The following is a 25,252-nucleotide window of genomic DNA, read 5'->3' as shown; positions in this document are numbered from 1 at the left end:
CTGAACGATCTTCAACACGGCGCCATTTTGAAAACGTGACGCCATTTTGGAAACGTGTTGCTTAAAAAGGAGCGCGAAACTTAAAAATAACCTTTTTTAAAGGAGAAATAATGTAATTGAACGAGTTTAGGATCATCAGAAATGTAATTTTTACTAAATAGAGTAAGAGATTCGTCTGCGTTTGAGTTCGCGATTTTTATAAAGCTCAGTTTTCGAAATTACGATCTTCGTAACGAATTTGCGGCATTGATTGCGATTTTTGCTTCTATTCTGAAACAAGAACATTAAGATTTTGCTTCTTTTACTGTAACCTTATTACATTCAGTACATAATGAATTTTAAAGCGATAAATTATATGGGTTTTGCCAACTTAAGGTGCAAAATCCTTCCTTTCGAAAAAAAAATGGCGCCCTCATGCAATTTATTACTACTAGAAAATTATGACAGGTTTTTATTAATTAATTTCTCTTTCTTCATTAATATTAACTCTTATTTACCTTTTATTTCTTTTCTGTACTCTAAAATTAATACTACTAAAAACAATTATTTTCACTGATTTTTCAGAAAAATCTCGATTATAACCCCCCCTTCTGAAATCAACAAGTTTTGTTTTGAAAATAGGGGGGGTTACTTTCGGGATTTTATGGTAGGTTTTTTGCATTTTGCGAAAAATGCGACCGTAGCGGAAACCCTGCACTGCATACACCACACTGTTAAACCTCATTTCAAAAATTAGCCAGTAGCTTTCTTTTCCAAAACACCAAGAATCATCCAAATCATTATTTAACATTAATTCTGAACAAGATGTGATTTTTGAACATAGTTCAATTAAATTTTTTGACAGAAAGACCTTTTTTTTTGTAAATAGTTAGATTTTGAACACAAAGGTCCTTTTGTTTTTTACATTTTAGACTTGTATTGACACCACTCAAGCCTCAAATGAGAATTTCTTAAAATTTTTGCTGAAACATTTCCACCAATTATTGATGTACTAATTCTGTCCTATGCATGTATGCCAGTTTTAGTCCGAAAAGCAACAAATGATATTTTGATGTACAGGTAAATTAAATTATCTAGACCGCCTGCTTGCATTATTAAAGTTGTTGTTTTCATGTAGGATACTGAACATAAAAACTTTATAAAGAGAAAAGGCATTGGAATACAGGGTGCGGAAAAAAAACTCGGACAAAGTTAGCATCATCAAATGGAAGCAAACTAATACCTTTTTAATGAGTGTCTTCTTTTATTTTGGTCTCTCACCATTAGAAAATAATTTACAATATATCTCTTAGTTTATGTATTGTTTTTCGATTTTCTTACAATTTTAAGCAAAAGACCTGTTATTTTAAAGTTATTTAATCAAGGAGAACGACAGTTTGTTTGCTTGTTGTGCCTCCGCATACAGTATTTGATGCAATATGCAGTTTCAAGTGGCTTGGAAATTATAGTTGACGTCCAGAAAGTGTACAAAAACGAACAGTGAACATTTCCGTTAATTGTCAGGCCATCCAAAAGTAAGTTCAATGAAGTCCTTGGGGTTCCACGAGAGAAGTCATTCGTGAGACGAGAATTTGTGACCGATAAGTGCGACAAAGGGCGAAAAGTACTCAGACAGAAGCTTTAAGAGTTCCTAAAAGTTAAGCCTTTTGCTGAAGAAAACAAATTCCTTCGACTCCAAAAAGGCCAGAAACGTTTGAGACGGGCGGCAAGTCTGCACTGGAAGAAACATCGTTCTCTGATTGTCCGTTGAACAAACTCGTAACCCTCAGAACAATAGAATTTGGTCTGTAGACACTCCAAGCACCTTAGAAAATGATAAACTTCTCCAAAATCCAAAGTCAGGCTTGGTCTGCGATTGAATTAGCACAAGCGACAAAAAATCTCTGACTTGTAGATGCGGGACGTAAAATGAATCAAAAAGTGGACCAGAAGGACATTTTGGAAGCTGCTGTACTTCTGTGAGCCTAAGAACACTTCAGCAATGCAAACTGAAAATTTCAATTAGACTCTACACAAGTTCAAATGGCCAAAAAGACGAGTGGTGCATGGCGCCTTGTTTTAGACATATCATCTGTAGAGTGAACTCTCTACTCGCTAGACCTCAGTCCCCATTTATTACACTTCTTCTTCTGCAAGTGGCACTACAGCCTGTTATGGGCCTTGGCTTGATCCACAATTTTGCTCCAGACCACCCTCTGACCGACCTTTTCCCTCCATTTGCGGATCTTCTTCGTTTCCAGGTTTGCAAGAACATTATTGAAACATCTCTTTCTAGGTCATCCTCTGGTCCTGGTTCCCAAAGGTTTCCATTTCAGGATCTTTTTCAGTCTAAAATTATTGTTTGTTCGCTCAGTGTGACCAAGCCATGAAAGATGGTGGGCTTTTATAAAGCAAACTATATTTTTTCCTTTAAGGATATTCTCAATTTCAATATTAGTTCTTACTCTCCACTGATCACCCACCTTCAAAGGACCAGTGATTCTACGTATGACCTTTCGCTCAAAAATCAGTAGGTCTTCTTCATTTATTGCGCTGTATGGCCTATATTAGAGTAAAAGGTCTACCCTAAACTACACAAAAGTTAGGATTCTCTAAACCAATTACTTTAAGGGGAATAGTATTGATTAAAGGTGAAAGACTTACAGCTATTGGCTGAAAATTTCAATAAAAAGTTGCACCTTTGTATCACTGCAAATTATTTATTATTTATTTTTCCTAAAGTTACATGGAAAATTGCTTGTCCGGGATTTTTTGCCGCACCCTGTATAAATATTGTAAATTTCAGAATACATACCATAAAATACCGAAAGTACCCCCCCCCCCCCCCTTTTTTGTGGAAAGTGAAATTATTTTATAATCCCGAATATACCTCCCCTGCCCCCTCCACCTGAAAAATTTCCGATCATCTTCATTTGCCACTCCCTCCAGAAAAAAAAGGATAACATTTTCTTCTTTACTTGGATAGCATTTACATAAGTTTAGTGTCCCCCTCCATGTGCAGGTTTTCTTTTAAAAAAGAAGTCTCCATGGTTTATTCCTTCCAAACACATGTCTAGACACATTTTGATGCAAGGGCGCTTTTTCTTTTCGTTCACATGTAAAAGAAATTTATAGCATTGTACTCCTTTTTATTCATTTTGGAAGGAGCATTTTTGTTCTGACTTGTGAAAATGAACAATCTTCAACACGGCCCAATTTTCAAAACGCGTTGCTTAAGAGTCATTTCTTTTAAAGCTGGACACTTTTGATAGTTGATGTCTTCAATTTTCATAAAAATTTCAGGATGTGTTAGGAGACACTTGTAAAAGGAATAATAAATAAGTACATATTGATGTAAATCAAAGTAATGACAGTATAGAGGGCGCTGACTGCTCCCGATCTTCTGATGTGCGTAGTTACGTTGGTAGAATAGAACTTTGTGTTGTTAAGTGTAGATGTGGTGTGATTGTTGTCTGAAAATAAATATGTGGTTTTAGAAATGTGTAAATATTCACTTAAAGGGTAACGAGGCAATTTCGTAGTTGGATTAAACAGGAACTGGATGAATAGTCCAATTTAATGTTTGGCGCCCGAACGTGGGACTATGAGATTGAAATTAAAATTAGAGGTAAGTGAATATTTGAAAGATTAATTATGGAGGGTGATACAGAAAAATTAAAGAAAAAAAGAATTACCCTCAGATCTTTGACAACAAAATTACTGAATAGAATTGAAGGTTTAATTAATGATAGCAACATAGAAATAACTGATAAATTAGAAGAACTTAAAGATTTAAATGATCAATTGAATGACAAGTATGACAATTTAAAATATTTAAATAATTGTATAGAATCTGTGCTTGAAGAAAGTGAAATCGAAGCAGAAATTATTGTAAGTGAAGATTATTCTGAAAAGATAATTAAATGGAAGTCTAGAATTTCTAGGTTATTTAAAAAAAATGCTAATGTCGAAACCAAATCTAATATTTCAAGTGAATCATTAAATACTACCAATTATGAAAGACCTGCAATTAGTAATGATTCCAAATGTGTAAAACTACCTAAGATTTCTCTATCAAAATTTTATGGTGATCCTAGCGTATGGCTAGATTTTTGGAACCAATACAACACAACAATTCATGAAAACGAAGAATTAAATGACATTCAAAAGTTTACTTATTTAAAAAGTCTTTTGGGTGGAGTAGCATTAAGTGCTATTCAAGGGTTTTCTATCACTAAAGAAAATTATGAAAAAAGTGTAGAGTTACTTACGAATAGATTTGGAAGGCAAGATATTGTTATTAATACTCATATGAATAAAATTTTACATCTTGAACCAGTAAGGAATGCATGGAACACTAAAGCCTTCAGATATCTTTATGATCAATTAGAAATTAACATACGTTCATTAGAAGGTCTTAGTATCGATTCTAAAAGTGTCGGACATTTATTAGTTCCAATTATTTTAAAGATGATTCCAGAAAATGTTAGTTTGGAATATAACAAGTCACGTTAATCTGATGTAAATTTTGATTTAAAGGAATTAATTAAATTCATTAAAAGAGAGGTAGAATGCAGGGAAGCAAATAATTTGCTGAATGATTCAAGAAAAATGAAAAATGTAAATGTTCCTTCAAATTCGCGAAATGAAATTAAACGAAGCACAATGCATTCTAACCCAACAGCTGCGTTTTCAACTAGTGTTAATTTTAATTGTTGTTTCTGTAAAAGTAGTCATGATTCTTTTCTTTGTGAAAATATTCCTGCTTCAGAAAAACGAATAATATTAAAAAATGAAGGAAGATGCCATAAATGCTTTCGCCGTTCGCATTTAGGTTTTCAGTGTAAAAGTAAAATAAATCCTTGCAAGAAATGTAATAGCAGAACTCATCACGAAACAATTTGTTTTCAAAATCAAAACTCTTTTAAAGCGGGAAAAGAAAGGGAAAAACCTCCAGAAATGGATCATGAAATCCACGATAAACCGACAACATTAGTTGCAAGCATACATGAAAGGGAAAGGAAGAGTTCAAGGTCAGTTTTGCTACAAGTATTAGAAGCCAATGCTCATTCGGCAATAAATTATGAGAGTATTTATATTCTTTGTGACTCAGCGTCTATGCGCAGTTTCATCACTAGAGATTTAGCAGAGCGTTTGCATTTACCAGTAATACGAAAGGAACATTTAATTGTTTATACTTTTGGAAACTGGATCCTAAAGAAAAGATTTATGATGTATCGGAGGTCACGCTAAGCCATTTACAGTTCCCAGATAGAACTCTTCAGATTGAAGTTTTGATTTCTGATCACATTACTAATGCCTATATGCCACCACCAGATGAATCACTTAAAAAGCTGTTGAAAAGAAACCGAATTTATATTCCTAACTTGTTTAGCAAAAAGGATAGGGTAATAAATATTCTCATTGGGAGCTGATGTGTACTGGAAAATTCATTCGGGGAATATTAAAAGGTTGAATAAAGATTTGTATTGCGTTGAAACTCTTTTCTGATTTTGTGTATCAGGCGTAAGCAACGCAATTGAGAATAAAAGGAGTTCCATTATTCAGAATTTATGTTTCTGTGAAGATGAATTTATATGTGATTTGAAGGCCAATGAAGTGCGCAATGAACTTGATTTAAATCGGCAAGTAGGACAGTTTTGGGAAATTGAAAGTCTAGGAATAAAACATACAGATGAAACTTCAGCTTTAGAATTGGAGACATTTTAACAGTTTAATAGGGATATTAAATTTAAAAATGGAAGATACGAAGTAAAATTACCATTGAAGGATGAAATTAATCTTTCTAGTAATTTTAATCTTGCAAGAAAATGTTTAGTTTCTTTAACAAGAAGATTTATTAGTGATCCGTCCTTGCTTAAAAATTATGAAGAAATCCTTCAGGAGCAAGAGAAGGAAAATGTGATTGAAGAAGTTAAAGAAGATGTTGATATAAATTGTTGCTATTATATGCCACATCATCCAGTCATACGAAATGACAAAAAAACTACCAGAACACGAATTGTGTTTAATGCATCTGCTAAGGAAGATAATTGTTTATCTTTGAATGACAATTCTTTTTTCTGGTCCTAATTTGAATCCAAATTTATTAACTCTTCTTTTAAAGTTTAGAAACTATAGAATTGGAATGATTTCTGACATAGAAAAGGCTTTTCTTCAGATAGTTATTTCCGAAGAAAATAGACTGTCAACGTTTTTTGTGGTTTGATGAATTACCCCCAACGAAGTTGCAAATATGGAGGAACAAAAGGGTTACCTTCGGCGTAAAATCTTCTCCTTTTCATTTGGCAGGAACAGTTAAATATCACATAAATAAGTATAAGAAATCTCATCCGGTAGCTTATTCTGCTTTAAATGAACATCTTTATGTAGATGATTTTATCTGTGGATCTAACAGCATTGAAGAAGCTTATGACCTGTCAAGGGACACCAGAGAAATTTTGAAAGATGCAAACATGAATTTACGAAAATGGAGCACAAATTCAAAAGAACTGTGCCTTATATAAGAAGAAAATGGATTTGAGAAAATTTCTGAAAATCTTATGCCGATAAAAGTTTTTGGTATAACGTGGAATACAGTAACAGATGAATTTAAGTTAGATTTATCTCAACTGATGAAATCGTTAGAAGATACTGTTGCGTAAGAACCTCCTCCAGCTGAGAGTTACTCCAAAAATAACACCTAAGCAACTTATTACGAATGAGTGGCAACACTCTAAGTAAGGCGGGGAGAGTAAGAATTACGCAGAACTATGTACGACTACGTTGCTGAACGAGATTCTCCTTTTAAGTACTACAATAAGGCGTAACAAACAGTACGTTTTCATTTATTTGTGTGGATATGACTTTTGTAAAGCCTCATGTACATTTTTGTAAATAAATAGCCTCAATTGTTTTTGCTCCTGGACTTTTAAAGTACGACACAACATTTATTGGCGAGCCTGCCAGGATGTACGGAAATCAGAAGATTTCAGAGGCTTTGTAAGGATATATAAGTAAGTGTTTGTAAGAATAATTAGTACGTAAATTGATATTCTTTATACGAAAATGGACATTTTGAAGCAGAAGCGTTCAATTTTACGAAGTGCCTTCACAAGAGCTATAAATAATTTTGATAAGTTAACGGAATCAAACGAGACAAGCAGTGAAGAAAAACAAGTAGAATTTGAACTGTTATCTGAGAAATACAAGCAGTTAAAAGAGTGTGACGCCGAAATCTTAGAACTATTACCGACGGAAAAATGCACAGAAAAACAGTACGAAGAGGAATTCGAATCGTGTGAAAAATACGATAGAAACTTTCTTTTTGCGAAAATGAAAGTAAAACGAACATTTTCTGTGCAAGCTCCGAGAAACTACGAAGAAACACCCCTTCAATCGGTACAGGGTACCGAAACAGTATCCCAGTATCAGCTACCGAAAATTGAGCTCCGGAAGTTTGATGGAAATCCGAGGGAATGGTTAAACTTTTGGTCCCAATTTGAGCAAATTCATCAAAATACGAGAATAGACGAACGAGACAAATTCCAATATTTAATACAGGCGACAGTTGCGGGCTCCAAGGCGAGAGACATCGTAGACAGTTTTCCCCCCACGATTGAAAACTATCCCAAGGCCATCGAGTATTTGAAAGAAAGATTTGGAAAAGAAAGCGTTTTGATTCAAGTGTATATACGAGATCTATTGCAGCTGGTAATGACAAAGAACAAAAGTGATTTATCGACATTGTATGATAAACTCCTGACACAGTTACGTTCGCTTGAATCGCTAGGACTCACAAAAAATAAGTACGCGGATATTTTGTTTCCACTCGTTGAGTCAGCATTGCCAGTGGATATTATTAAGTTATGGGAAAGGCAGCGAAATACTGCTGCAGATACAGTGGGTAAGACTGATTTAGATTTATTAATTGATTTTGTTAAGAATGAGGTTGATAGTGAATTCAGAGTAAAAATTGCTAGGGAAAGCTTTTATTCTGATAGGGTAAGTCATAAAAAAGATTTAAGTAAATATTCGGAATCTAAATCTCTTGTACCAACTGCTTGTGAATTACTTAGCGCAAATGATAAAACTGCATTTAATGATAATAACAGTAAATTTAAAAGGTATGATAATTGTATTTTTTGTGATAAGTTTCATGCATCTGAGAGTTGTAATGAAGTTACGAATATGACCTTAGATTATAAAAAAGATATTCTTAAGAAAAAGAAAGCTTGTTTTGTGTGTCTTAAGAGAGGCAATCATCGGGCAAATCAATGTAGTTCTAAGCATAAATGTCAGATTTGTAAAAGGCGACATTTCGTGATCTTATGTCCAGATTTGCCTTCGAATAGACCAGATAATCCTTTAAAAGATAATAATAACAAAATTAGTACTTTAAATAATCATGTGCAACTCTCGGATGTATATCTTCAAACTTTGGTTGTAAAATTGTGTAATGGTTCGAAAGAAATGCTTCTACGTGCAGTCATTGACATGGGTAGTATGAAATCTTACATAGTTTCTGATGTTGCTCAGAGCATGAACTATTGCCCTACAAATGAAATTAAATTGAAACAATCACTGTTTGGTGGGGTAGAAATTTCTGAAAAAAGTTATAAGAACTATGTTGTTGTTTTAAGTAATGTTGACAACAGTTACAGGTGTAAATTTGATGTTCTTGCACAAAAACGTATTTGTTCTGAGATCAATCAAATCCCATCTGGTCCTTGGTTAGACGAGCTCAAGCAGCACAATATTGAAATTACGGATACAGAAAAAAATAAATTTAAGGTAGATAAGGAGATAAAGTTATTAATTGATGCTGATGTTGCGGGAAAATTGTTGACGGGAAGAATAATAAATCTTAAGTCTAATTTGACAGCTATACAGACTCGTTTGGGGTGGACTGTGTTAGGGAAATTATGTGAAACAAGGCAAAGCGTAAATAGTAACCATTCTTTAGTGATTACATCGCTGTTAACGCCAACTCAGTGTATCAGTGATCTTTGGAAGTTAGACGTTTTAGGAATTGATGATCCAGCATATCGAAAGAGTAAATTAGAATTGGAAGAAGAAACTAATAAATTCTTTAATGAAACTATTTGCGTGAATTCGGAGGGCAGGTACGAAGTTGCGTTGCCTTGGATAGAGGATACCTCCTCCTTACCGGACAATAAGAAATTAGCTGAAAAATGCTTATTGAGCACAAAAAGAAAGCTTGTAAATTTGGGAAAGTTGGAGGAATATACGGAGGTTTTTAACAATTGGGAATCTCTTAACATAATTGAAAAGGTACCGGGAGAAACAAAGAAGCAAGTACACTATTTGCCGCATAGGCCGGTAATTAAAGAAAATAGTACTACAAGTTTAAGACCGGTATTTAACGCAAGTTCTCATTCAGTAGGTTCTCCGTCATTAAATAGTTGTTTATCTACCGGACCTAACTTAATAGAAATTATTCCAACGATTCTTAATCGATTTCGTAGGAACTACGTAGCAGTTACGTCCGATATAGAAAAAGCGTTTTTGCAAATAGCTATTAGGGAGAAAGATCGAGATTTTTTGCGTTTTCTGTGGTTTGGTAAGGATAACTCAGAGCAGTTAGAGGAGTTCCGGCATCGGATGCTGGTTTTCGGGCAAAGTTGCAGTCCGTATCTCTTGGCTGCTACGCTGCAGTTCCATTTGAATAACGTTCCAGAAAATTTAAGCCACACAGCTGAAATTCTAAAGAGTGCATTTTACGTCGACAACTGTGTGACCAGCCTACATACCGAAACAGAAATGAAACAATTTGTGTTGGAATCGCAAATAATCATGACTTCGGGTAATTTTAATTTACGAGGCTGGGAATCCAATTTAAGCAGTGCAGTTTCGGCTGATAACTCCGTTGGGAGTAAAAAAGTTTCAGTCTTGGGTTATGTTTGGCATACGGATTCGGATATGTTATCTTGTAAAATGGATCACAAATTAGACTTAGAAAAAGCTGTTACGAAAAGGTCTGTTTTAGCAGTAGCCAATTCAGTTTTTGATCCAATAGGTTTTACAGCCCCTGTGACGTTGATACCTAAATTAATCTTGCAGGAAGTGTGGAATTTAAAACTTAAGTGGGATGAAATTCTTCCAGAGGATTTAATAAGAAAAATTAAGGCATGGTATCAACAGTTAACGAAACTACTAAAATTGAAAATACCTCGGTGGTTAGGCATTTCCCTTGAATACGAGTCGATGAGTTTGCATCTCTTTTGCGATGCCAGTCAACGAGCTTACGCCGCGTGTGTTTATATAAGAGTAGTTCGAAAAAATGAAGTAGTAATTAATTTAGTACATGCAAGAAGTAGAGTTGCACCATTAAAACATATAACTATACCTCGTCTAGAGCTACTCTCCTGTTTAATAGGGGCCAGATTACTCTCACCTGTAATTGAAGATCTTAAGCTTTCCGGAATTAATGTTCATTGTTGGACAGATTCCACTACCGCTTTGTGTTGGATTGTAAGAGAGGGAAACTGGGGTACCTTTATACAAAACCGTGTGCGAGAAATACGTTCCTTGACATCTCCTAAAGTATGGGGACACGTTCCCGGAATCCATAATATAGCCGACGTAGCGTCCCGCGGATGTTCCGTAGAGCAGTTAGCGCAGCTAAAATGGTGGGAGGGGCCAAAGTGGTTGTATGACAAAGAAGAAAATTGGCCGAAGTGTGAGGGTAAGCCAGATGAGGAATTGGTGAACTCTGAACAGCGTAAGACTATTATAACTACATTGACAACAAATAAGGTTGATGACAATTGGTACTACAGGTATTTTTCATCGGTAAAAAAAATCGTACGCATGATAGCTTGGATCTTTAGATTTTATTGTAAGTTAAGAAAATCAGTAACTGGGTTCACAGGTATTTTGTCTGTTTCTGAGCTAGAAAGGGCTGAATTAGCTCTTATGAGGTTGATTCAAAAAGAGTCATTTAAAGGTGTAAACGATGATAAATTGAAAAACCTCAGACCGCTACAGGACTCCAATGGTTTAATAAGAGCTAAAAATAATGTTGCTTATCGTGATGATACTAATGACTTTAAGTTTCCTATCATCTTACCATCTGACCACCCCGTGGTTAAATTATTAATAATGGATGCTCATAACCGTCTTTTACATGCTGGTACTTCTATGTTGATGTCTCATCTACGGGAAAAATACTGGATTATTAAGTCTCGTAAAACTATACGTAATTGCATTAGAAAGTGCGTGAAATGTCAGAGATTTAAGGCAGAAAGGTGTGATGTCAGTTCAGGCATTATGCCAAATGATAGAGTACGTGATGCAGCTATTTTTGAAATAGTGGGTGTTGATCTCGCTGGTCCACTATACCTAAAAAATGGCTAAAAGGCTTATATTGCACTTTATACTTGCGCGGTCTATAGAGCCATTCATCTCGAACTTATTACGTCTTTAAGCACAGAAGTATTTTTTCAGTCCCTGAGGCGCTTTATTGCTCGGCGTGGTAGGCCAACCATCATATATTCTGATAATGGCTCGAATTTTAAGGGAGCAGAAAGACTTTTGCACGAGCTGGATTTGGAGAGTTTACGTTCTAAAGTTGCGGAAGAAAAAATTCAGTGGAAGTTTAACCCTCCATCCGCCGCTTGGTGGGGCGGATGGTGGGAGCGCTTAGTGCAAATGGTGAAGCAAATTTTAAGGAAAATTTTGGGTCGTGCTGCTCTTGATTATGAAGAGTTAACTACAGTACTTTGTGACTGTGAAAGAATTATCAATTCAAGGCCACTTACGTACGTTTCCGAAGACGTCGACGATATGTCACCCCTAACACCAGAAATGTTTCTGCAAGAAATTTCTAACGCCGGAGTTTCTGATATTGATATTGTCGATAGAGAAAAGTTAGGTAAGCGAGCTAAATATCTTCAGAAAATAAGAGAACAACTCCGTAAAAGGTTCCGTTCTGAATACCTAGGACAATTACGTCAACAATCTGCTAAGAACTTCAAACTTGAGCCTTTAAATGTGGACGAAATAGTTCTTTTGGAGGATATTAACAAAAAACGTGCTTATTGGAATTTAGCTCATGTGAAAAAACTAATTCCAGGGCGTGATGGGAAGGTTAGACTTGCTGTTGTTAGAACTGAAACATCTGAATTCTTAAGGCCAGTTCAAAGATTATTTCGACTGGAGCTAGAAAACCCAGCATTAAATACGATTGAGGAAGCTGTACCTCTAACTACCAGTAGTGGTAGAATTGTCAAGCCACCAGTGCGTTTGTAAATAGTAATTGTTCATGATTTATGTTTTGATTGTTTTCTGGTTCATTTTTCTTTGTTAAGATTGTGTTTTTTGTATATTGCTTGATGTTATATTATGTAAGTTTTTGTAATTTTTGATTTAACCTAAGTCATTTTGAGTGTTTAGTAGATTATCCACTCAAAAGGTGGGAGGAAATGCTGCGTAAGAACCTCCTCCAGCTGAGAGTTACTCCGAAAATAACACCTAAGCAACTTATTACGAATGAGTGGCAACACTCTAAGTAAGGCGGGGAGAGTAAGAATTACGCAGAACTATGTACGACTACGTTGCTGAACGAGATTCTCCTTTTAAGTACTACAATAAGGCGTAACAAACAGTACGTTTTCATTTATTTGTGTGGATATGACTTTTGTAAAGCTTCATGTACATTTTTGTAAATAAATAGCCTCAATTGTTTTTGCTCCTGGACTTTTAAAGTACGACACAACATTTATAAAGAATACTAAAAGAAGTGTACTGCAACTATCTTGCAAAATATTTGACCCGATTGGGATAATAGCTGCATTCACTATAAGAATCAAGATTTTGTTGCAAGAAATTTGGGAACAAGGACTAGATTGGGATGAAGAATTAACTGAAAAATTGAAAATAAACTGGAAAAAATGGATTTCGGAGGTTCCGCAACTAGAAAACTTGACGGTACCAAGATGCTATATTCCTTTTCAGACAAATGAAATTCGCTTTGAGAATGAAATTCACATATTCTGTGATGCGAGTGAAGATGCGTATGGAGCTGTTGCCTATATTCGCTACAAGGTTGAAGATGGAAAATTTGGAGTAAGCTTTGTAACGTCGAAGGCACGAGTTGCACCCGTTAAAAGGTTAAGTATACCAAGATTGGAATTATTAGCAACATTAGTTGGAGCAAGAATTTTAGACACGCTGAGGAAGGTATTTGAAGTTGGAAGTAATTATGTTATGTGGTCGGATTCAACAGTTGCTCTAAGCTGGATTCGCGGACATGCAAAGCAATGGAAACCTTTTATTTGCAACAGAGTATGAAATTCAAGGCTTGACAAACCCTCAGAACTGGAAACATTGTAAAGGATCACAGAACCCTGGGGATATAGTGTCCAGAGGCTGTTGTGCAAATGAACGAGTGAAAAATCAGAATTTATGGAAAGGTCCTTCGTGGTTGACATTACCTGAAGAAAATTGGCCAGAAACTAAAAAAATTACGAAGAAAGAAATTGTTGACACGGAAAGAAGATCGAAATATCAAGTGTTAGTGAATTATGTATATGAAGACGATTTTAGATTGTTATTGAATAAATTCCGTTCTCTGAAAAAACTGTACAGAATAACTGCATGGGTAAGAAGATTTTCAAGCAATGTACGAAAGAAGAAAAAAGACAGAATTCTAACACCATTAACAGCTGAAGAATTAGAAGAAACTGAAGAGTTTTGGATAAGAAAAATTCAGTCAGAGTATTATGCTGCAGAATTAGAAAATTTGAAGAACAGTAAATCTGTTTCAAAAGAATCAAGGATCCGAGATTTAAATCCTTTCCTAAACGATAAAGGGATACTGCTGCTTGGAGGAAGATTGCAGAAGTCGAATTTGAGTAATGAAGAAAAACATCCGAAGATTTTACCATCGAAAAGTAAGCTCTCAGAATTAATTGTTAAGGAATGTCATGAAAAGGTTATGCACTCCGGAATAAACGACACTTTAATTCAAGTTCGTGAAAGGTATTGGCTAGTGAAAGCAAGACAGATTATCAAGTCAAATTTGAAGAAATGCATTATTTGCAAATGGTATAATGCACGTCCAGGAACTCAAATGATCGCTCCTCTCCCAGCAGATAGGATTGAACAGTCGCCGCCCTTTGCTACAACAGGATTAGACTTTGCTGGCCCTCTCTATGTGAAAAACAGTACTGAAAAGTATTATATTCTTTTGTGCACATGTGCAGTTACAAGAGCACTGCATCTAGAATTAGTCACTAATTTGACTACGGAAATGAACTTGCGCTTCGCAGATTTATATCTAAAAGAGGACTTTGTTCTATCATTTATTCGGATAACGCAAGGACATTTAAATGCGCTGAATCAGAATTACAGAGAATTTGGAAGGTGATTAGTGATCCTAAAGTGAAGGAATATTATTCTTCAAAGGGTATCATCTGGAAGTACATCGTCCCTAAAGGAGCGTGGTGGGGTGGATTCTACGAGAGAATGGTGCGTTCAGTGAAAACTTTATTACGAAAGACAATTGGAAAATCATCTTTATCAACTGAAGAACTAGAAACTGTTCTAGTAGAGATTGAATCAGTCATTAACTCTCGTCCATTAACATTTACTAATTCTGATGCTAATGAACCGCTTCCTTTAACGCCTGCTCATTTCCTTGTGGGAAAACGTCTTATGTCCTTACCAACTGTGAAACTGACAAGTGATGACATCAACAGTACTACAAGTAAGGTGTTAATAAAAAAGTTTAATTATCTCGAAAATATTTTGAATAGATTTTGGGTAAGATGGCGAAAGGACTATTTGCTAAATCTGAGATCTGCAAATTTAGTGCAACCGAACAAGTGTTCCGAGTTCAAGGTAAACGATATAGTGTTGATCTTCGATGAACATTCTCCACGCAACCTATGGAAATTAGGTAAGATAACAGAAACATTCATAGGTAGAGATAAAAAAATTAGAGCATGTACTGTTAAGACTGAAAAAGGTGTTTCCAGACGTCCGATTCAACTGCTCTATAATTTAGAAATTCCTAACTGAACAATGAACATTGTTTAAAATGTAAAAATTATTGTGGAACTCTAAAAATTTAATTGAGTTATTTACATTTTATTCATTAGCTTAGTTAATATTTCATTTGTATACCAGTATTTTATTTGTTTAATATTATGCATATTGTTTATCATGTAAATCTGAGAATTCTGAACCAGTTGTTCATCGGGGGTGAGGATGATGTAAATCAAAGTAATGACAGTATAGAAGGCGCTGACTGCTCCCGATCTTTCTGATGTGTGTAGTTATGTTGGTAGAATAGAACTTTGTGTTGTTAAGTGTAGATGTGGTGTGATTGTTGTCTGAAAATAAATATGTGGTTTTAGAAATGTGTAAATATTCACTTAAAGGGTAACGAGGCAATTTCGTAGTTGGATTAAACAGGAACTGGATGAATAGTCAAATTTAATACATACTTTTAATTAAACAAGTTATTAAGCAACGTAAACAGTCACACAAGGTGTGTGACATGCCATAGAGGTGAGAATTCACATGTTGTGAACCAAAAATATATTAAAATAAAAATTATTATTAAAAAATTGTTGACAGGTTTAAATAGATATATTTTTGATGAAATTAAAAAGCATTGTTAAATGAATTGTTCCTTAAAATGTTTTCTGTAAAAGTTATGTAACAGAAAAGTTACACTTTTTGAAGAGTGACCCATATGAAAATTCAACAGTAATTATGAACTCAATCTCTTACCGAATCGTAATTCTCCTCCTAAAATATAGCATTGATTTATGATCATTATGAAGTCAAAAATAATAAAAGATGCATGGGAATGTCACAATGTTATATCAGGGTGATTCCACGTCAACTGACCTAAGTTTCTCAAATTGTCCCTGCTTGATGTATATAAACTCGCGAAAAAATTCTCTTTTATACTGAAATCATTTTTGAGACCATTTAAGATGATTAGATCTCATGGTTTTCTGACATGAGTCTAAAACTACACCATGTAGAACATAATTACAGCTCTTGCTCAAAGTTATTGACCTCTAAACTTGGGCATTTTTAAAATATCATCGACTTTAAGACCGTTTAACTACTACTGCCAAGAGAAATGAAAGCTATTTTATATTTTTCTTCATACTATACTGTTGTGAGTAGTTAATCAGATACTTATTTCTGAGGGTTACTCACGGCTTTAGCAGATATCCGGGCGTTAGCAGTTTCAATTGACCTTTGCCCTCAAAGCCATAAGTGAGCCACCAAAATATTTATGCTAGCATGTACCTAGTATCAAATAGTATCCTTATTTAAAATAATTGGCTTGGTTAACTAATTGTTTTTGAAGCAAAGCAATCATATTTAGCTCTTTTTTCTCACAACCCTAAACTTTGACCTCCACTCGAAGGCCAACAAATCAAATTAGTGAGGAAAGAAGCTTCACATTTGCTTATCACCATACTAGTAAAATATCCTGAAAGTTTCAGGAAAATTGAAGGTGTCGACTATCAGGCCTCCATTCACTTTGTCCAACTAAAAAAAAATGACTCTTAAAAAGTAAAGCGAAACGTAAAAATAACTTTTTTTAAAGGATAAATAAAGTAATTGCACGAGTTTAGGATCAGAAATTTATATTTTACTTAATCGAGTAAGAGATTGTCTGTTTTTTACGTTCGCGATTTTTGTAAAATGCAATTTTCGAAATTAAGATTTTTGTAACAAATTTACGGTTGTGATTGCGCTTTTTGCATCTATTCTGAAACAAGAACATTAAGATTTTGCTTCTTTTACTGTAACCTTATAACAATTAGTACATGATGAATTTTCAAGTGATAAATTATAGGGGTTTTGCCAACTTAAGCTGAAAAATCCTTTCTTTAAAAAAAAATGGCACCCCATGCACTTTATTACAACTAGAAGATTGACAGGTTTTTATTAATTTCTCTCTCTCACTCTTCATTAATATTAACTGTTGTTTACTAATTATTTCTTTTGTGTACTCTAAAATTATTAATACTAAAAACAATTATTTTGGCTAATTTTTCAAAAAATCTCAATTATAAACCCCCCCCCCTTTCTGAAATTAACAAATTTTATTTTGAAAATGGGGGGGCGGTACTTTCGAGATATTACAGTACTATAATATATATTCTGAATACTATATATATTCTGGATACACACACATTTCAACAGCGTTGAATATATCTGGAATAGTTAACTAGAAGCATCTGTTGCTTGCAATGGGGTGAATAGTTTTAAGAGGATCCTTGATCTGAACTGGGCACTAGCACAGCCAGAATTTCCTCTTGCGGGGAGGGGGGGGGAGGTTAGTCATTATGATTGAATGATGCTAAAAACCCTGGGTGTTAATTCTTAAATATATTTCAGGTAAGTGTTAATATATCTAATAAAGTTTTTAACCTTTGTTTTATTGTTTGTTCTCTTATTAGTTGATCACAGTAGAGTGCGCTTACAAAGAGGTGATAAAGATTACATTAATGCAAGTCTTGTTACAGTATCATCTGCTGACAGATCTTACATATTAACACAGGTGAGTTGACCCTTTTTTGTTGATTATATATTTTTCATTATGAAATATATTAAAATTTTAAATAAAGATCCCATTATGTTATGCATGGGTGGGAAAGATTTCAAATGAGTGTTTTAGTAATCCAGAAGTCATTTATGATGATTGTATAGCTTTTGAAATCACGCAAATTGGAAATAAACATTCTGAATACAGTTGACTCCCGAAACCAGTGTTGGGCATCAATCAACTAAATCCTCTATCGACTAAAGTAATCTGACTCCCATTTAGTTCAGACTAATATTTTAAAAATTTAATTCAATTGCAGACGAAGATTAACGTTAGTTTAAACTAACTCGTTAGTTGACTAAAAAAACTAATTTAGTTCAGATTGATTTAGTTCAGATTAAATTAATCAGATTGAATTTAGTCAAACTAATTTAATCAGATTGATTTAGTCAACTAAAGTAACCAGATTAAATTTCGTCAGATTAAAATTTATACTAAATCTAATCAGATTGAAATAAATCTACACTGTTAAAACTACAGATTGCGTTTGGATTCTTTAAGGGGTTCCTTTCTCTTCTCCCCCCCCCCAATGAATATTAAGTAGCTCCAAATGTGTTATGGGGGGGACTTTGGGGTTTGGGGGGCTGCCCCCCTTACCGATTTAAGACCTTAAAAAATCAATAATTTTTAAAAACATCCCCTTTGGAGTGACGCAGTTTGCGACATGACCCACACTACCCCTCCCCCCATTTGGTACACAATACTGCTTTTGGTCTCCTTTATCTTTATCTTCTTTATCTTTACTAATAATAAAGCTGAAAGTCTCTCTGTCGGGAGGATGTCTGTAGGATGTCTGGATCTCTGTGACGCGCATAGCGCCTAGACCGTTCGGCCCGATTTTCATTAAATTTGGCACAAAGTTAGTTTGTTGCATAGTGGTGTGCACCTCGAAGCGATTTTTCAAAAATTCGATTTTATGAATTTTCTGTTAAAATTTTAAGCCCTTTTTCACATAATCTTTACTAATAATAAAGCTGAAATTCTCTCTGTTCGGAGGATGTCTGGATCTCTGGATCTCTGTGATGCGCATAGTGCCTAGACCGTTCGGCCGATTTTCATGAAATTTGGCACAAAGTTAGTTTGTTGCATAGTGGTGTGCACCTCGAAGCGATTTTTCGAAAATTCGATTTTGTTCTTTTTCTATTCCAATTTTAAGCCCATTTTTCTCAGAAATTTAATAAAATGGGAAAGAATTTGTTCTGAAAATTATCTTTCTTTATCTTTCTTTTCTTTACTTCTTTATGTTTCTCCTTTTCCTTTCTTTTTAAATAACAAACCTGAAAGTCTCTCTGTATGGATGTTTGGATCTCTGTGACGCGCATAGCGCCTAGACCGTTCAGCCGATTTTCATGAAATTTGACACACAATTAGTTTGAAGCATGGGGGTGTGCACCTCGAAGCGATTTTTCGAAAATTCCATTTTATTAATTTTCTATTAAAATTTTTAAGCCCTTTTTCACTATCTTTAAATATAATAATAAAGCTCAAATTCTCTGTCCGGAGGATGTCTGGATGTCTGGATCTCTGTGACGCGCATAGCGCCTAGACCGTTCGGCCGATTTTCATGAAATTTGGCACAAAGTTAGTTTGTTGCATAGTGGTGTGCACCTCGAAACGATTTTTCAAAAATTCGATTTTATGAATTTTCTGTTAAAATTTTAAGCCCTTTTTCACATAATCTTTACTAATAATAAAGCTGAAATTCTCTCTGTTCGGAGGATGTCTGGATGTCTGGATCTCTGTGATGCGCATAGTGCCTAGACCGTTCGGCCGATTTTCATGAAATTTGGCACAAATTTAGTTTGTTGCATAGTGGTGTGCAAATCGAAGCGATTTTTCAAAAATTCGATTTTATGAATTTTCTGTTAAAATTTTAAACCCTTTTTCACATAATCTTTACTAATAATAAAGCTGAAATTCTCTCTGTTCGGAGGATGTCTGGATGTCTGGATCTCTATGACGTGCATAGTGCCTAGACTGTTCGGCCGATTTTCATGAAATTTGGCACAAAGTTAGTTTGTTGCATAGTGGTGTGCACCTCGAAGCGATTTTTCGAAAATTCGATTTTGTTCTTCTTCTATTCCAATTTTAAGCCCATTTTTCTCAGAAATTTAATAAAATGGGAAAGAATTTGTTCTGAAAATTATCTTTCTTTATCTTTCTTTTCTTTACTTCTTTATGTTTCTCCTTTTCCTTTCTTTTTAAATAACAAACCTGAAAGTCTCTCTGTATGGATGTTTGGATCTCTGTGACGCGCATAGCGCCTAGACCGTTCAGCCGATTTTCATGAATTTTGACACACAATTAGTTTGAAGCATGGGGGGTGTGCACCTCGAAGCGATTTTTCGAAAATTCCATTTTATTAATTTTCTATTAAAATTTTTAAGCCCTTTTTCACTATCTTTAATAATAATAAAGCTCAAATTCTCTCTGTCCGGAGGATGTCTGGATCTTTGTGACGCGCATAGCGCCTAGACCGTTCGGCCGATTTTCATGAAATTTGGCACACAGTTAGTTTGTTGCATAGTGGTGTGCACCTTGAAGCGATTTTTTGAAAATTCGATTTTGTTTTTTTTTTTCTATTCCAATTTTAAGCCCATTTTTCACAGAAATTTAATAAAATGGGAAAGAATTTGTTCTGAAAATTATCTTTCTTTTCTTTACTTCTTTATGTTCTCTCCTTTTCCTTTCTTTTTAAATAACAAACCTGAAAGTCTCTCTGTATGGATGTTTGGATCTCTGTGACGCGCATAGCGCCTAGACCGTTCAGCCGATTTTCATGAAATTTGACACACAATTAGTTTGAAGCATGGGGGGTGTGCACCTCGAAGCGATTTTTCAAAAATTCGATTTTATTAATTTTCTATTAAAATTTTAAGCCCTTTTTCACATAATCTTTACAAATAATAAAGCTGAAAGTCTCTCTGTCTGGAGGATGTCTGGATCTCTGTGACGCGCATAGGCTAAGACTGTTCGGCCGATTTTCATGAAATTTGGCAAAGTTAGTTTGTGCACCTCGAAGCGATTTTTCGAAAATTCGATGTGGTTCTTTTTCTATTCCGATTTTAGGAACAAAATTATCATAAGATGGACGAGATTACCATAACGTGGAACCATAACATGGGCATAAGCCAATTGGCGATAAAATTCACCATACATTATTTGTAAATATACAGGCGGACCGAAAGACCTTTTAATTTTCTATTACGGGCAAAGCCGTGCGGGGTACCACTAGTACTGGAATAAAGGCTTGATTTTTTTCATATCCAGATAGCCGATGCCTATTCCCTATTGCAGTTACTTATATGAGGGGATGCCCCCCTCTCAAAAAGAAATTCACTCCACTCAAATTATGGGGGGTGGTTAAAAACGCGAAAATTTTCCAAAAACAAACCTTAAAATTTTAAAGTCTGCGCCACCCCGCCCCACTAATTCCCCCCCCCCCCCTGTAGGCCACACCACTTCTGATCTTATTCGAATAAAATGCTTGAATTTTTTTATCCAGATGGCCGATGCTTGTTCTGTTTCAAAGTAACTTACTTAAGGGGATACCCCCCTTAGATTGAACCCCCCTCAAATTACGGGGGAAGGGGGCTCCCCCCAAAAAAACATAAGTACAAATTTTTTTCAAAAACAAGCGCTAAAAATTTTAAGTTTGAACCAACCTCTCCACTGACCACGCCCCCCCCCCCCCCCCCCCCCCCCCCCCCCCCCCCCCCCCCCCCCCGTAGACCAAACTGCTTCTGGTTTTATTGGAATAAAATGCTTGAATTTTTTAAATCCAGATGGCTGATGCATGGTCTGTTTCTGAGTAACTTACGTAAGGGGATACCCCTCCTTAAATAAAAAAGTCCCTCATATTCTGGGGGGCTCCCCAACTTCAAAAAACCTATTAAAAACACGAAAATTTTTCAAAAACAAATCTTACAAATTTGAAGTCGGCGCCACGGACCCCGTTAGTCTGGATCACCGGATAATCCGGCTCGATCGATTTGACCGATTTTCCCTTTACATTTAAAGAGCGATCGTCAAAATTCCATAATAATTATTTATTTAACCCTCTCACGGGCAAGACCATTTATTTAACCCTCTCACGGGCAAGACCGTGTTATGTCGTTGATTGAGTTCCATTTTCTTCGCAATGCAACTTTTGAAACAATTTGTTTTACTCGATAGGGAAAAAATTGAACTGTCACAGGAGAAGATTACAGACTTTGTAATAACAAAGTAGACATGTTTACTGTTTATTTGTAATTCTATGTGTTTCCTTTTAAGGTGATTTTCAGTGAGTATGTTTTATTTTGTTTTGTTTTTTTTCATTCTCCGGATTTTCGATATTCCGGATTGGGTCGGATTTCAATTAATTCAAATTATCGAGGTTCTACTGTAATGCCCCCCCCCCCACCAAAAAAAAAAATTCAAAAAGATTATTACATTTTCTCATAGTTTCGATATTTTTTTGTATTTTTCAAGCAAACGTTCAAAATTTTCCCCGCGGTGTGGGGGGGAGGAGCGGGTCCTGACCTTCATGACCCCTCTTTGTATCTGCAATTGACATACACTTGGACATAAAAATATACAGCTGTACACCAATATACTCGGGATAACAAGTTACACTTATATACTCGTATATACACGTATTTACTTGTGTTTGCACGTACTTTGATGTACATACACGTGGCAAATACAAAATTAGTGTGTAAACGTATATACTCGGATTAACACGTTTACATACGTGTATACACGCACATACTCGTATATACACGTACTTGTATATACACGCATTAACTCGTGTATGCATCATAAATATGTATTTTAACTTACAAATACAAATGTACGTCTGTACACGAGTATACTCGGGGTTAAACAAGTATCTACACGCATATTCTCGTCTGTACACGTACATACTCGAAAATACAAGTATTTTTTCATATATGCACGCATGAATATATATATATACATGTTTAAAAGCTAATTTACCTCTGTACACGAGTACACTTGGGGTAACACGTATCTATACGCATATTCTCGTGTGTACAAGTACACACTCGTATATACACGTATTTACTCGTGCAAAAATGCATAAATATGCATATACGCGTAGAAATACAAATGTACCATTGTACACGAGTATACTCAGGTTAAACACGTATCTATGTCTTTTCTTGTGTGGAATCGCACTTACTCGTTTGCACACGTATTTTCTCGTATATGCATGCATAAATATGTATATAAACGTTTAAATACAAATTTACCTTTGTACGCGAGTTTAGTCGGGTTAACACGTATCCATACACAAATTCTAGTATGTACACGAACATACTCGTATATACAAGTATTTACTCGTGTTTGCACACATAAATAAGTATACAGGATGTATCAGTACAGCGTTTACATACTTTCAGGGCAGATACAGTGCACCTAGACGCGATAGTGACGACACAAAGCGTAAGACAAGGCACGATTAAGAGGAGAAAATATGTTTATTATTTTAAATACAGCAAAAATACTGGTAAGATTTGTCTGGTGCATACAACAGATGTTGCTACGTAAACCGAAGCATCAGATGACGGTGCATGCGCACACGTGGTTTTTGTTCCACCAGGAAGTCCGGGACCCGCCCGGTATTTTTGCAAAATTTCGATATTACGGGCGGGATCGTAATTTCGAACTCCTTCTTTGATGATGATCGTTGGCCCCTTAATTTTCTTTTTCCTTAGTTTTTTGCTGTACTAAAGATTCTGAACATGTTCTCTTCTCTTATTCGTGTTTTGTCTTTTTGGTGATTGGTGTTGTCACTACCCGCGTCAGGAAAGTGTTTCCGACCATGCATTTCTATGTGTTTCCCCCCGTCTAGGTGTACTCTATCTGCCCTGAAAGTCTGTAAACGCTGTACTGATAAACATTGTGTACACTTAGAAGTTTGAATATAAATCCGTGCACTAATAGACTCGGGAAATACGTATTTATACGTAAAATTTCGTTTTTACACTTACGAACTCGTATATACACGTATTTACTTCTGTTTGCACGTAGAGATACAAAATTCCTGTAGACACGAATATACTCAGGTTAACACGTACAGCTCCGTATATACACGTACACACTCGTATATACACGTACTTACTCGTATATACACGTACTAACTCGTGTATGCACGCATAAATATGTATTTTAACCAAAAATACAAATGTACCTCTCTACTCGAGTATACTCGGGTTAAACACGTATCTATACGCATATTCTTGTGTGTGCACGTACATACTCGTATATACTTATATTTTCTCATGTATGCACGCATAAAAATGTATATGCAATCTTAAATACAAATGTACCTCTACACACGAGTATACTCGGTGTAACATTTATCTATACGCATATACTCGTGTGAATACGTACATACTCGTATTCTCTTATATGCACGCATAAATATGTATATACAAAGCAAATTTCTCTGTACACGAGTATATTCGGGGGTAACAAGTATCTATACACATATTCTCTCGTGTGTTCACGTACATACTCGTTTATACACGCATTTATTTATGTATAAACGCACAAATATGCATATACACATAGAAATACAAATGTACCATTGTACACGAGTATACTCGGGCTAAAAAAAGAACCTAGACATCTATTCTCGCTTGTACACGAACTTACTCGAATATACACGTATTTTCTCGTATATGCATGCAAAAATATGTATATATACGTTTAAATACAAATTTACCTCTGTTCACGAGTATACTCGGATTAATACGTATCCATACGTATATTCCTTTGTGTAAACGTATATACTCGTGTATACATGTATTTACTCGTGTTATGCACAAATAAATTTGTACATACACTTAGAAATTAAACATATCTCCGTGAACGAATATACTCGGGATAACACGTATTTTTACGTATAAACTCGTGTTTACAAATATGTATCGTATATACACATATTTACTTATGTTCACACGTACTTGTAGGTATATACACGTAGAAATACAAAATTCCTGTATACACGAATATCGTCGAGTCAACACGTATATACACGTATATGTACAAAAATACTCGTATATACACGTACTTACTCGTATATACACGTACAACTCGTGTATGCACGCATAAATATGTATTTTAACGTACAAGTACAAATGTACCTCTGTACACGAGTATACTCGGGTTAAACACGTATCTATACGCATATTCTCGTGCGTACATGAACATACTCGTATATACTTGTCTTTTCTCGTATATGCACGCATAAAAGTGCATGTACTAGATTAAATACGAATTCACCTCTGTGCACGAGTATACTCGGGTTAACACGTATCTATATGCATATTCTCGTGTGTACTCGAACATACTTGTATATACACGTACTTTCTCGTATATGCACGCTTAAATATGTATATAAACGTAGAAATACAAATGTACCTCTTTACACGAGTATACTCGGGGTAACGCATATCTATACGCATATTCTCATGTGTACACGTATATACATGTATCTTCGCTTCTGTGCACGCATAAATATGTATATACACAATTAAAAGCAAATTTACCTCTGTACACGAGTATACTCGGGGTAACACGTATCTATACGCATAATCGTGTGTACACGTACATACTCGTATATACACGTATTTACTCATTTATAAACGGATAAATATG

General features: G+C 35.2%; 1 protein-coding gene across 2 annotated transcripts in view; it reads left to right on the top strand.

The window, feature by feature from the left end:
* Positions 1-25,252, top strand: part of LOC129230981 (tyrosine-protein phosphatase non-receptor type 1-like) — an 81,041-nt gene that overhangs the window by 16,004 nt on the left and 39,785 nt on the right. For both annotated transcript variants that reach the window (XM_054865223.1, XM_054865221.1), the window contains exon 3: positions 17,439-17,539. In XM_054865223.1, the coding sequence (XP_054721198.1) occupies positions 17,439-17,539 (101 nt within the window). The remainder of the gene's footprint in view (positions 1-17,438; positions 17,540-25,252) is intronic.

This window comes from Uloborus diversus, chromosome 10 (genome assembly GCF_026930045.1).
Source record: "Uloborus diversus isolate 005 chromosome 10, Udiv.v.3.1, whole genome shotgun sequence".
In the NCBI taxonomy this organism is placed as follows: Eukaryota; Metazoa; Arthropoda; class Arachnida; order Araneae; family Uloboridae; genus Uloborus; species Uloborus diversus.
Note: the sequence above shows the minus strand (reverse complement) of the source record. Positions and strands in the feature narration are given on the sequence as shown.